At 46.4% G+C, this 13,274-nt stretch overlaps 1 protein-coding gene and 1 long non-coding RNA gene across 5 annotated transcripts in view; one reads left to right on the top strand and one right to left on the bottom strand.

Annotated features, from left to right (window-relative positions):
- The window catches only part of WWC2 (WW and C2 domain containing 2), a 166,150-nt gene extending 159,745 nt beyond the window's left edge, over positions 1-6,405 (bottom strand). Inside the window, exon 1 of the mRNA XM_019921372.3 lies at positions 6,021-6,405. Within this exon, the coding sequence (XP_019776931.1) occupies positions 6,021-6,151 (131 nt within the window). The 5' untranslated portion in view covers positions 6,152-6,405. The remainder of the gene's footprint in view (positions 1-6,020) is intronic.
- Positions 6,406-6,549: 144 nt separating this feature from the next.
- The window catches only part of LOC117310018 (uncharacterized), a 59,775-nt gene continuing 53,050 nt past the window's right edge, over positions 6,550-13,274 (top strand). For all 4 annotated transcript variants that reach the window (XR_012328921.1, XR_012328920.1, XR_012328919.1 and 1 more), the window contains exons 1-2: positions 6,550-7,981; positions 8,367-8,497. This is a non-coding gene — a long non-coding RNA (uncharacterized lncRNA). The remainder of the gene's footprint in view (positions 7,982-8,366; positions 8,498-13,274) is intronic.

Here is a 13,274-nt window from a genome sequence, read left to right as displayed (position 1 = left end):
ATCAGTTCAACCAATTTCAGTCAAGTTCATAGGACCGGAGCATACACAAGACCAGGGCCCTATCCCAAGGAAGTTACACTTCATTAGGGCTAACACTGTTTCCTACGTTTCGGTAACTCCCACTGGCAAAATGAGGCTGGTCACACTCCTCTAGAGTGGTGGCATCATTCTCCTACAGACGACTACTCCTAGAAGCTGAGCAAGTGCCATCCACAAGGCAACATCTCCAGGCCCCAGAGGCACGCAGCACAGGGCCTGGTCAGGCTGCAGGGCGGCTTCTACACTTCTGCCAGCCTACCAGGGCTTGCCCACAGGAAACTGAAATCCTGGCTTGCTTGAAGGCCACATGTCACAGTGGCTGATTATGTAGCTCACAACTTAGTGATTTGCTGCTAAAAAGAAAAAATTATTTATAAATAATAGTCTTTCTTGACATTGCAATTATTGTCCTGAGAGTTCCAACAAAATTAAGGTGCAAACTATGGACTAGTAAAGTCAGAGACGAAACCTCAGTCATGGACTAGGCAACCACTGCTCGCTCCAGTTAACATCACAGCAAACTGTTGAAAACAAGAAATATTCTGTCGGGAATTTTTGGAAGACAGCATAGTTTAGTTTAAATTACGGCTTCCCATAGTGATTTTTTAAAAAAACCTTCTTTTAAGAACCTCTCCACGCTTCAAATACCATAATCACTGAAATCATAGTAACCACTTGGCACCCAGACTTGGACAGAGCCTGGAGAGGGACGACTCCCAGCAATCTATGACAAGGGCGGTTGTGATTAAGACTATTGGGGCTGATTTTGTGTTCTCCGCTCTTATAAGTAATTCACATATTTATACTGTTAGTCAAAATGTGGCAGCTTAATTCTCTCATTATTTTTAATCTAACTGGAAAATCAATTGTCTCTGGTTGTTGGTGGTTATGGCTATAGCTATGAAAACCCAACAACAAGAAACTGGAAACAAGAGTAGCTCAACTAGTAGTATTCTTTCATTAACTTCACAAACTTTCTGTATCAACTGACCTAACCAACATTCATTTAACATCTACCAGATACAAAGGATACAGAGAGCAGGAATAAGCAATTAGGTCTTTTGAAGAATTCACACTCCAGCAGTAAGTAGGTTTAGCAAAATTACTTGCTTTGACTTTGAAAGAAAGACAGCAGAGAGTTGCATACAGCCTAACCAGGTGCCACAAACTGGGTGTGGAGAGCCAAAGTTAACTCAGACACTGGTGACACCCAGCCTACATGTCTTCCTCCTCACTGTCCCCCAGCCCCAGCCCCCAGGATTTCTTCCCTTCAATTAGAAAGGACAGGTTGCTCAACATCTGATCCAAGTCATAAACCAGAGATTATGGCCTATCAGCCCTTTTTAATGTAAAGTCACTTTGTGTGGTGGTACCTCTTTTAAGTTCAGCTAGACAAAGTTATTGTATCCCTGGGTAACGTCCAATCTGAGGACGGAAAGCAAACAGAATTCCACTGGGAGTCTGTAAAACCACTCATCCTGTCTCTGAGCCCTGCCCACCTTAGCCACCTACTCCTCCAAGAGGCAAATAAATCCATCATCCCACCTTTTTCTCCCACATTGAATACAGTTTTTTTTTTAAAGCACCAGGCCATTTGGCCATGATCTATGGCCCACCATAAACACCATTTGGTGCAGTCAAAGGGTGCCCATGGTGAGCAAAATAAGAGGTGAGTGAGGGAGCAGAACTGCAAAATAACAGTTGGCCTACCTGGGGTGGGGAGGGTTGCCAAGGAGTCACAAACAGGAGCTTTCCCCAGCATTGAGCGGGGGCGGCGGGGAGAGGAAGGGCAAAGTCAAGACTGTTACAGTAAAACTGTAATCTATGCAGGTTGATACAGAGCCCCAAACTGAACTTCTAATGTGCTCAAGAGTGCACTGAACTTCCAAGTTCTACGTGGACTAGTACCGTGGTTCAATGGGGTCAGCTCGATGGGTCCCCAACCCACACTCCCAAGGCATTCATCCTACGTGGCCAGCTAAGGGATCAGAGCATCCTACCTAGTTGACAGGAACCTCTGAAGACCAAGAAAGACTGGTCAAATGGAAACCACCTAAGTATCCATCAATAGATGAATAGATAAAGAAGCTGTGGCATACAGTATGTGATATACAATGGAATACTACTCAGCAATAAAAAAGAACAAAAATTTTGCCATTTGTGGCAACATGGATGGACTTGGAGGGCATTATGCTAAGTGAAATAAGTCAGACAGAGAAAGACAAATACTGTATGATATCACTTTTATGTGGAATTTAAAAAATACAACAAACTAGTGAATATAACATAAAAGAAGCAGACTTGCAGATACCGAGAACAAACTAGTGGTTACCAGTGGCGGGGGGCAGGGGTAACACAGGGGTGGGGAGTGGGAGGTACACACTACTGGGTGTAAGACAGGCTCAAAGATGTATTGTACAGGGCGTCCCTGGTGGCGCAGTGGTTAAGAGTCCGCCTGCCAATGCAGGGGATGCGGGTTCGTGCCCCGGTCCGGGAAGATCCCACATGCCGCAGAGCGGCTGGGCCCGTGAGCCATGGCCGCTGAGCCTGTGCGTCCGGAGCCTGTGCTCCGCAATGGGAGAGGCCACAGCGGTGAGAGGCCCACGTACTGCAAAAAAAAAAAACAAAAAAAAAAAAGATGTATTGTACAACATGGGGAATAGAGCCAATATTTTGTAATAACTGTAAATGGAAAGTAACCTTTGAAAATTGTATAAAATGAAAAAAAAATTGCATAAAAGTAAAAAATTTAAAAAAAAAGACTGGTCAATCAGCCTGAAAAGTCAACCCTGGGCAGAGAGGTTCTCCTCCATCGAGAGACCCCTGAGCATGCCCAGATGTCCCGGAAGACTAGAGGAATGACAAAGGACACAGGCTCCAGAGTCGGACTATCTGGCTTCAAATCCTGGCTCCACGTTTAACTACAATGGCAGTCTCCCTGCGACTCCATTTCCCCATCTGTAACTGGAAGATAATAACAGCACCTACCTCATAGGACTTCTGGGAGAATAAAATGAGATCACAGTTAAAGAGCTTAGCAGGGTGGCTGTCACACAGAAAACACTGAGAAAATGTGTGCAGAACCTCTACTATCTTCAGGGGTAACCGGAACTATCCGTCAGTTCCTAAATTGGAATGACAACACTACAGCTACTACTCTTTGGTGAGGCCTTAGTTAGGGGCCCCCAAACATCTCCATGGGGTTGGTGGTATGATCTTCACTTTAGAGTTGAAAATGGAGCTTTAGAGGGGTTCAGACACTCATCTAAGCTTTCTCAGCTAATAAAGGTGGAGAAAGGAAAGCTTTGATCACATTGCAGCAGAGTCTGTATCATGTATCCAAAAGCTTAAAACCATTTTAAAATAATACTTCAATATTCTAAAATCACTACTTATTGAATAAAATTATGTTCTTGTGAAATCTCCCAGCCTTCCCCCATGACATCTGCATAATTGCCTATACAATCAGAAATACCTCACAAATTCTGATAGACCATGAAAAACACAAAATTATCTTTCTTAACATAAATATGACTGGGTAAATCATCATGCCCATCTTAATGAAATGGATTTAAAAGTTCAAAAGTACTGCAGACCCACAGTTTATCAAGTCACTTTTTTTTCAGGATTTGTAATTTGATCCTGTAAAAGAAGGGGCACATTCCAATTGGCCTGTGCAACACCTCTCTGCCCGTATGTTTGGTAAGTGTGTAACAAAATTGCCTAGAGGTAATAGTTCCTCCAAATATCCTCTTCCACCATCTCTTACACTAGTTAGCAAGACTTATAGACACTGCACTGCCCTAAAATAAAACACACCAAATTTAAACTATGTCAATGTTGACTCATCTCACAGAATGTCCTTTAAAGCTCTAATACTGAGATCCAGAAATATGTATAACCGGTCAAATTTATAAATACTTAAAGATCCAACAGCTTCAAGGCAAACTGGAATAATAACAAATCACCTTAGTCAAAACTGTTTGTCCCCATCAAATGAACTGGTTACCCAGTTTCTTAGAAACAGAGTTCATGATAATTGTTAATCCATTAACAATTTTAAATAAAAGACATGCTTAACTTTCTTAAGAAGTAGTGGTAAAGATAAGCCAAGCCATATAATTTTATTTCACTTTCTATTTGCTTTACCCAGGCGTTACACAGTCTGGTAATCCTTGCTAGTAAATGCAAATGAGATGATATTAACAAAACATGTAAACTGAAGTAAAAGAGAATCTAAAATGCCTAAATATTTCAAGAATGCATTGCAGTTTCAATAACCTGAAACTCCAAGTATCAGAAAGCAGAAAGAATTACCATACAACTGTAAAAGTCAAATATTTATACAGGTGCCTTAAAAGCCACTGTTGGGTGCACACCATCATCATTGAAATTTACTATCTGTTAAGTAGTTTCAAAGTGCAATAACTGGCTTGGAGCGTGAAGTTTATGACAACAACTAATACATCTGGAGAGACTGTGAAGGCGTGATGCTTGTCATAACTTTCATCAGGTCAGCAACACGCAGCCAGGCTAGAGCAAGACGGGACCTCAGCACAGGTGCCTTTTCTCATTTCAAGAGGGAAACCTAAACCGATACCTTCATGGATAATTTAACAAGGATTGTTCCATAAATTTATAATGTCACTTGTGACTTTCTTATAAATGCTCTTTAGTAGCATTCAAAAACAATATTCTTGAGATAAAAGTAACTGAGAACATAAAGTATGAAACTATTTCAGCTTCAAATTGAGAAAAGGGGGAATGTTTAATAGGAGAAGCACCTAAAAAGGTTATAAACCCCTAAGGCCACATTCCATAAAAAGGTGGAAAGAAATTTCAGAAATGATAAACATCCAAAATTTGGAATTATCCCTAATGGCATATTATTTAAATTTATAAATAGGAATACCTCCTTAATAGTTTACAAATTTACAATTAGGAATATCTCCTCTTATTCTTCCAATAATTCTAACTATAAGAAATTTTCCTTTTCAGGGTAAAGAGAAAAATGGAAAAGAGAAACAACATTTGTGAACATTCAGCTAAACTTCAGTCCCTGAACTTCTTAGATGATGATATTGTTATGTTTCTCCTCTTCACTTCTGAGCAGGAATAAAAAGTGTGTTGAAAACTGCAAGAAACCACGCTAAGCTCAAGTCAGCGTTCCTCAATAACCAAGGTTCGGTTCCACTGTTCATTTCACCACTTCTTACTTCAACACAGCATCTGCCTTTTCAAGATCTGAGAGTCAGTTCAAGTTTTCAGGTGAAGATAAACACTAAGCAGTAAACCCCCAAACAAGCGTCTCTAAACTCTGGGGGGCAAACTCAGTTACACCCACCACCAGGGCTCAGCAAGGAAGGGTGCCCGGGGCCCCCTCAGGCCCAGGGCCTCTGGCCCGACCATGGCGCACCCCGTCAAGAACGTGCAGGCAAGGCTGGGAGCCAAGGACGGCCAGAGAGATGCCACAGGTGGCCTGGACGGCTGGCTGGCCCCGCCTGGCACTTAGGCCTCCTCCTCCGGGAGGCCCAGGGCCGGGCCCCGCCTCCCAGGCCGAATGGACCCTCCAGCCTCTTGCTGGCCAACTTCAGGCGGAGGCGAGCTCGGAGCAGGGCTCAGGGGGCCCCTGTGGGTCCGTGAACTGGACACTGTGACCGCCCAGGGCGTCAATTCCACCCTTTCCTCTACGCCCAGAGTGTCTAAAGGTCCCGGGGCCGCCGCAGAGCGGGTGGCCAAGAGGGCCCTGGAAGGGGCGGCTGCAACCGGCCCCCTCCAGGGCGCCTGGCCGGCTGACGCAGCCCCGGCTCGGGCAGAAGGTCCCGCGCCTCCTTCCCGGGACCCCTCCCGGCCACCCGGGCCGGTGACGCCCCACGCCCCCCGCGCCGCGGGCGCCGCCGCTCGGCCAGGTCTCCCGGACAACAGCCACCGCCGCGCTTCCGAGGCGGGTCCCCGCGCCCACCCGCGGCCCGGCAGCCCACCTGTCCCGGGGGTCGATCCAGCTGGTCCTCCGGGTGTTGTGGTCGATGTAGAAGACCTTGCCGTCGTAGTCCCTGGCCTCCTCCCAGCCCCGGGGTAGCGGCAGCTGCCCGCTCCCGGCCCTCCTAGGCATGGTCGGCGGCCTCGCCGGCGAGCGGCGCCTCCATAGGGACCGGGCGCGGGACGCGGCGGGAACGCGACTGCCCGGCCCGACCCGGGCGCCGGCGTGGGGCTGCGGGGCGCGGGGCGCGGGGCGCGGCGGGGCCACGCGCGGGGGCGCCTCAGGAAACCCTGCTCTCGGCCCCAGCGGGATCAGTCCACCATGTCTGCGTCGGAGCGGGCGAGCGAACCCTCCTCCTCCTCCTCCTCGCGATCGCCGCCGCTGCCTCCGCCTCTTCCTCCTCCTCCTCCTCCCCGTCCCCCTGTGGCCGCCGAGGGTCGCGGCGCCCAGGCTGCCCGAGCCGCCGCCGTCTGGGCTCGGATCCGGGAAGCTCCGCGGAGCGGCGGCCGCGGCGGCGACGGTCTCCTCATTTGCGTACGATTAGCATGCGCCCCGCCCGGGGCCCGCCCCCACCCGCTCCTCCCCTCGCTCGGCTCATCTGCATGCACATTCCTCGCCGCCACATTCCAGGGCTTAACCCTGCCGCTCCCGCGGCATGCTGCGCCTGCCGGGGCGCCGGCCCGAGTCAGGGGCGGAAGGGAGCCGCGGGCCAGGTGGGAGGGAAGACGGAGAAGGAATGCGCTGCTCGCTGCTTCCCCTTGACCCCAAATATCTCCCTACGGCCGACCACTTGGGGTTTTAGAGCTTCGGGACGGGAAAGGCGGCTAAAGAGAAGTCTCCGCAGCCCTCTCCACCGCCTTCCGACTTCTAGGGAAACCACAAGACTTTCGAGAGGAAAGGGGTGGGGAGGCTCTCTTCGGAAGACAAGGTCCCAGCAAACCGAGAAGGCACAAAGGCTCCCCCGCTCCCCCTCGGACCCCGGGGCGTTCCGGGCGGTGGGAAAGTGTGAAAAGCAGAGCCAGCGCTCGAAAGCGCGTCGGTGGCGCGTCCGGGGCGGTGTCGCCCCCGGGGCCTCTGCAGGGCGCCCGGCCCTCCGTAGGGCGCCCGGCCCTCCGTGACCTCAGCCTCGCGGCGGAAAGCGAAGGCGGATCCCGCGGTCCGAGGGCGCCGTGACATGCCTGCCCCGGTGCCCCGCTGCGCGGGAGAAACTCGGGCCAGATTCGGAAAGCCACTGCACCCCCCCTCCCCCCACACCCCCCGCCGCGGCCGTCGTCGTCGTCGTCGTCGTTCGCCGCGCGCGGGCCTGAGGCGCTCCACACGGGGGCCCTGCGCTGGACGTGCACGCGCCCGGGAGCCAGCCCCTTACGTCCGCCCGCGCCCCGGGAAGTCCCCCGCCCGCGCCCTGGGAAGTCCCCCACCCGGAGCCCCGCGGAGGCCCAGAAGGTGTGGGCGAGCCCGCTGGCAGGAAAACGCGGCGGCCTGGCGGCCAGGCTTTCCTAGACCCTGGATGTGTCCGGGGAGGAACGTGGACTTTCTCTCCTTCTACAAGTATTTATTTATTCAGCAGCTACTACGCCCTGGTCGGCCCTCAGGAGGGTCCGGACGTCGGGCTCCGGGCTGGACGGTTCCATGAGCCGCAGGCCTGGCAGGGCTCGGACACACAGCATTTGTGCCCCCAGCCCCTCGGTCTGGGAGGGAGCCTCCCAGTCCCCAGACTCCTCTCCAGCCAGGTCTACACCACCGTCCCATTCATATTCTTCTGGGTTACTAAGCAGCTGCTTTTAGAGTAAAAATAAAAAAACGGAGGAAGACCCGGAGATCATTCACCTTTTGGTGTGAATTCGCTTAATCCTGCCGCCTAATTTGTAAAGACTTCCCCACCTTGTGCGGGACGCAGCGCACAGCAAGGGCTTTCAGGGGGTTTGGAACAACGTCCGCCTCTCCTCCTGGGTGCCCAGACCGGTAAGGGAGTCAGGTGAATTGAGATTCTCTACAGCGCGGAGCTGGCGCTGCGCGGTTAGTGTAGCAGCTGCCCTGGAGGCTGGGGACGGCCTTTGGTTCTCCAGGCCGTCGGGGCATCTGCGGTCAATCTCGAAGGTGGAGGGAGGAGGGTGGTCCTCGAGAGGAAGGACGTGGGGTCAGGCTTGGAACAGCTTCACGGCGGGGACTGGACCTGCCGTCTCGGGCGAGGGCCTTAGAAGGGGTTGTATTTGTACTCGGAGCATCTGGGCAGAAACTTTTAACTACTAGAAACTCTAGAGAGAACTCCTGGGAAGGAGCTACCAGAGGTCGCAGGAGTTGGGGAACGGAGTCACCCAAGATGAACTCACTTACTGTATCTTTCTAGGTCTTCCTCGTTTACACCCAGGAAACTAGGCTTCGCCTGTAACAAAGGGAAGCCCCCGCTTCCAGGTCCTGTGTTCAGCCCCACTCCATTGATAAGGAAGTGATCACACAAGGCAAGCTTCTCCTGTTCAGGTGAGATGTGACATCCTAGTGGATAATCTTAAGGTTGTACTTATGAATGCTGTGAAAAAGATGAGACCTGGCTAAAACTAATCTCTCACACCACTGAGTGAACGAGGTGCTTTGTTTTGGACTGGTCTATACTGGCCCATTAGCATGGCCAAAATTTGTGTTATGGTATACTAATAACATCATTCGGCAACCCAGCCAAGCCATTCTTGTTTAAACCTTGCTTCCTGCTGTGCTTTCCCCCCTCAAAAAAAACCAATCAGAAAACATGAATTATATTAAAATGTCTGCATCCTACTGTTAAAAAAAAAAAAGTAACACACTTTGCTGTTGCCACAATTTAGTTTGTTTCACTGGAATGAACTACTGCCCAATACTTCTCGGTGTTATTTCACATTTGATAAGCTTTCAGGTAAGTATTCTTACCCAACTTCTAAAACCGATGAGGAACCCAAAATGGCACACAGCGGTAAATGACATTTATTGTTCTATCAATCTCAAGACTTCAAAAAGGGACCCTAAATAGACAAACAAAACTCTGAAGCATTTAAGAGGCAAGCTCGCTTCTTCTCCCCCACTGGGTGGCACAGGAAACATTTGGTCACACAAAAGCAGTTAAGATGACAGAAAGGAAAATTGCTCCTCTGCAGGGTTTTTTTGTCTTGATCAAGTTTTCACTCTGCTGTTCTGAGTTCACCCAGTTTACACAGTACCATCCCTTCGGAAAATTCCTAGTGGTTAAGACAATGAAGATTATCCCTAGTTTATAGATGGATACATTTAGATTTCATTTGGTTGCAGTTGATCATTGGCACAGAAGGATGATGCTGTCTGCTGTCCTGGATACCAGATTACCCCAGTCTGTGGCAGCACTAGCCGCTGAAGAGTCTGTTTTCTGGCCTTCAATTCCCTTTTCTCCCAGCTTTACATTTTCTCTGGTACTAATAGTCTGTGGGGAGGTGAGCTGCCATTAAACAAAGCTCCCACGTCAACGTCCAAATCCTGCGTGGCAGGAAAATTAGCGGTATCAAAAATGGGAGTAGACAGTGAAATTTATTTCAACAGATAATTAGTTATAACTATCCAAATTTAAAATATGTATACTTTTAATCCAGCAATCCCGGTGCTACAGGTTTACCTACGGATATTAAAATTCCTCAGGATTTGCAAGGATGTTCATTGTAGCATGCTTCATAATAACAAAACTGGAAAAACCACCAGCATCCATCATTAAGGGACTAAGTAAGTGAATTATCCATACTCAGCAGGCATATTAAAAGCATTGCATAAAAATGTATGTGCTGATAATGTGTGTGCTGATCCTGGAAAGATGTCCAGGATCTTTAAGTGAAAAAAAGCAAGGTGCAAAAACCACTTGCTTGTTAACTTCACTGGAGGTGGAGCCAATCATAAAATTTAAAGAACACAGCCTCCTATATACTTCCTTAGTGTCAAAGGGAGAATTCAGACAGTAAATTAAGAGAATGGGGACTGTCAGAAAGGTCTCGTCAAAGCAGTATACATAAGGAAAATGATCATTAAAAGGGATGGGGTCGAGATGAGTGGACATGATTCCAAAATGGACCGGCGTGGCAGGGCGTGCTTGTAGGAGGAAATGGATATTGGAAACTCCAAGGTGAATCTGGTGTGCAAGATCCCAAGACTGGCTGGAGCCGTCTAGTTAGGAGGCTGGTGTGGTAATATAGGTATGAGAGAGATAAAGGTCTGGATTAGAAATAAAGTGAGGAAGGCATGAAAAGGAATGATCCGGCAAGAATTCGCTACTGATTAGATTAAGCAGTAAGTCGACCACAAGGAGGAATCTGGTATGAGTCCAAGATTTTAGGCCATCAAGAGAAACTCAAATAGCTGAAATAAATGAGGAAGTCCAAAGGGGGATCTGATATGGGGTTTGATTTTAGAAATTAGAGATACCCAGCAGAAAGTTAAAGGTCGGGACTCAAGCTCAAACAAAAGGTCAGGACTGCAAATACATGGTCAAATGTCACCCATCTGAAATTCTGTAAAGGGCTGAGGATTCAGGATTGAATCTTGGGAAAGAAACATCAGTATAAGTCTAATAGCATTAAGTAACCCATCTATAGTCCTGTATTTGGCCTGTAATTCTTCAGTAATTTGATGTGATTTAATTTATTTCTTTGTAAAATGTGGTCTCCATTTTCAGTGATGTGTGTAAGAATTCGTTACTAGCGTGTAATCCATCTCTGAATGAATTATTGTTATAAACTTTAAGCTTAAGCTATTGAATCAACTCATGTGTAGGACAAGATGAACTGGTTTTCAATATTTTAATATCTCCTGTCTCCTCAAGGAGATCAGGGATTATATCAACTGGAACTTCTAAATAAGGATAACTTTTTCTTTCCTGAATCAAGCTAGTGACTTTTTTGTTTTTGTTTTTGCTCTTCTGCAACCGAAACGTTAAAATAAATAACATCTCTAGGTATTATGAATCAGTAGCCCTAATCCACAATTCCTAAATCTTATTGTCTAGACAGTCCTGAAAAAGATAGGCATATGAGCGTTAAGAATTCCCAGTGCCAAGCCAGACCAGAAACCTCGATAACACAGCCACTTCCCTGCCAGTTACTCATTATAGCAACACCTTGGGCAACAGCGATCATTCCAGTTCAGTAGCAAGTAAGCAACATCAAACAGGTTAGATTTTACCTTACTCACTGCAGAGGGAGACCCACATTGAGCGAATGCTGTGGTTGCTAAAGAGACAGAAAACATTTAATAGCTGTCTTATTAACTAAAAGGAACAAAAGCTCCAATGCCATGTTGGTATGTGTGAGGCTCCCAGAGGGGACCTCCTGTATACTCTGTGGGGTAGACTCTTAGGATAAATAGTCACTGACATTCCTTCTTACATAATGAAAAAATATAAGGTTCCATTTTCCTTTTACCGTCTTTAATTTGCATTTTTCCCCCATTCCAACTTCATAATCCACGAAAAACAGCTTCTTTAAAAGACGGGATGGTATTCCCTCATCCCTATCTTTTAAAACTATTTCATATCTCCTTTCCTATCCCTCTGAATTTTCCATTAAAATCTTTATTTCTACTTATTATTTCTCAGTCTTTCTCTCTTTCTCCACTTCATCCTCTCTCTTTCTCTTAGTTCTTGATTTCCTGATGTTGACTCAATGCTGTGAATTTGGCTTTAAGAAATTTAACTGCAGTATAATCTCCCAAATTTGTCTGATTTAGGGATATTCAAATTGAATAAGGAGAAAAATTGGTCTATGTAATAAAACATGTTCAAAGAAGTGTATTTTGCCAATAAACGTATGGAAAGTTGCTCAACATCATTAAGAACCAGTGAAATGAAAACTAAAACCACAGTGAGATACTCATGTAGCTGCTACACTGGCAAAAACTTAAGTTTAAAAATATCAGGTGTTGGTAAGAATGTGGAGCGACAGGTATTGTCATCAGTGACGGGTGGCAATACAAATTGGTACAGACACAGTTTGGCCATATCTAGGAAAATTGAGGATATCCACATCCTATGACCTAGTGATTCCATTCCTAGGTATATCCCTAGAGAAATTCACACATATATGCTCCAGATCCACGTACAAGAAATGTTTAGGGTGTATTATTTACAGTAGCCTAAAAGTGAAGCATGCAACTGTCTGATAAAGAATGTAGTGGATAAATATATTGTGTGGTTTATTTATGCAATACAGTAGAGCAATGATAAATGGATGAACTATAGCTACACAAAACCCCTTCGGTAAATCTTTAAAAATATAATGTTGGGTAAAAGAAGCAAGAAACAAAAGAATTTGTACAGAGAGATTTCATTCACATAAAGTTCACAAAAACAGGTAAAACCAAACTATATTGATTAGAGATGTGTATGTAAGAGGTGAAAGTATAAAGAAAAACGAGGAAATAAGTACCGCAAAGGTTAACATAGTGCTTACTTCTAAAGGGAGGGATAATGTTGAACTTGGGGAGAAGGACATGGGGAGAGGAATTCTGTTAATGTTCTGAGGTTTTTTTAAACCTGTTTGCTTTATATTTTTTGTTAAACTATATGCACATGTTTATACACTTTTCTGTATGTATGTTACATTTCTCTTTCTCTCTCTCTCACACACACACACACACACGGAAATACTATAGTTTTATCTTGAAGCGTGGGAATACCCAAGACCTGGGAAACCTGCTTTAATGAACAGATGAAAATTGTACTTGTAATTGGCACATGCAGTGTGTGAATGCAAATGCCCCACTAAAGGTTATTCTTTCTAAAATAGAGTAAGCTCCCTTATTTGTTTATTTACAGATGTTGAGATATACATACAAATAAGGTCCAATTACAATAATTCTGTAAAACGAAGCTATATCCTTCAAATTCGTATCCTGTACCAGAACTTCTTAAAACCATAAGAAATTATGCACAGCAATAATTCTACACAACCAATATTCTGTCTGGCTGCTAAACACGTTCAGTTTTAAAATGGCCTGACTACTGTTCCACTGGTGTCCTGGGGGGGGGGGAGGGGCAGCGGGTAGGCCAGCGGAGGCCCGACTTTACTGAACTGTGCTGTGCATGCCAGTGTTTTTAGCTCTCACCCTTCAGCTCACTCAACTCTTTTTGTAGAAAACATCCAAATCACCTCTTCTAGAATTTACCTAGACCACCAAATCACAAAATAAAACAAGTCCCTCACTCATCCATTCAACTTCTATTGCACACTTAATATGAACAGGGTTCTGAAAACTAAAGGCTGAACAAGAACAA

Source organism: Tursiops truncatus, chromosome 21 (assembly GCF_011762595.2).
Source record: "Tursiops truncatus isolate mTurTru1 chromosome 21, mTurTru1.mat.Y, whole genome shotgun sequence".
In the NCBI taxonomy this organism is placed as follows: domain Eukaryota; kingdom Metazoa; phylum Chordata; class Mammalia; order Artiodactyla; family Delphinidae; genus Tursiops; species Tursiops truncatus.
Note: the sequence above shows the minus strand (reverse complement) of the source record. Positions and strands in the feature narration are given on the sequence as shown.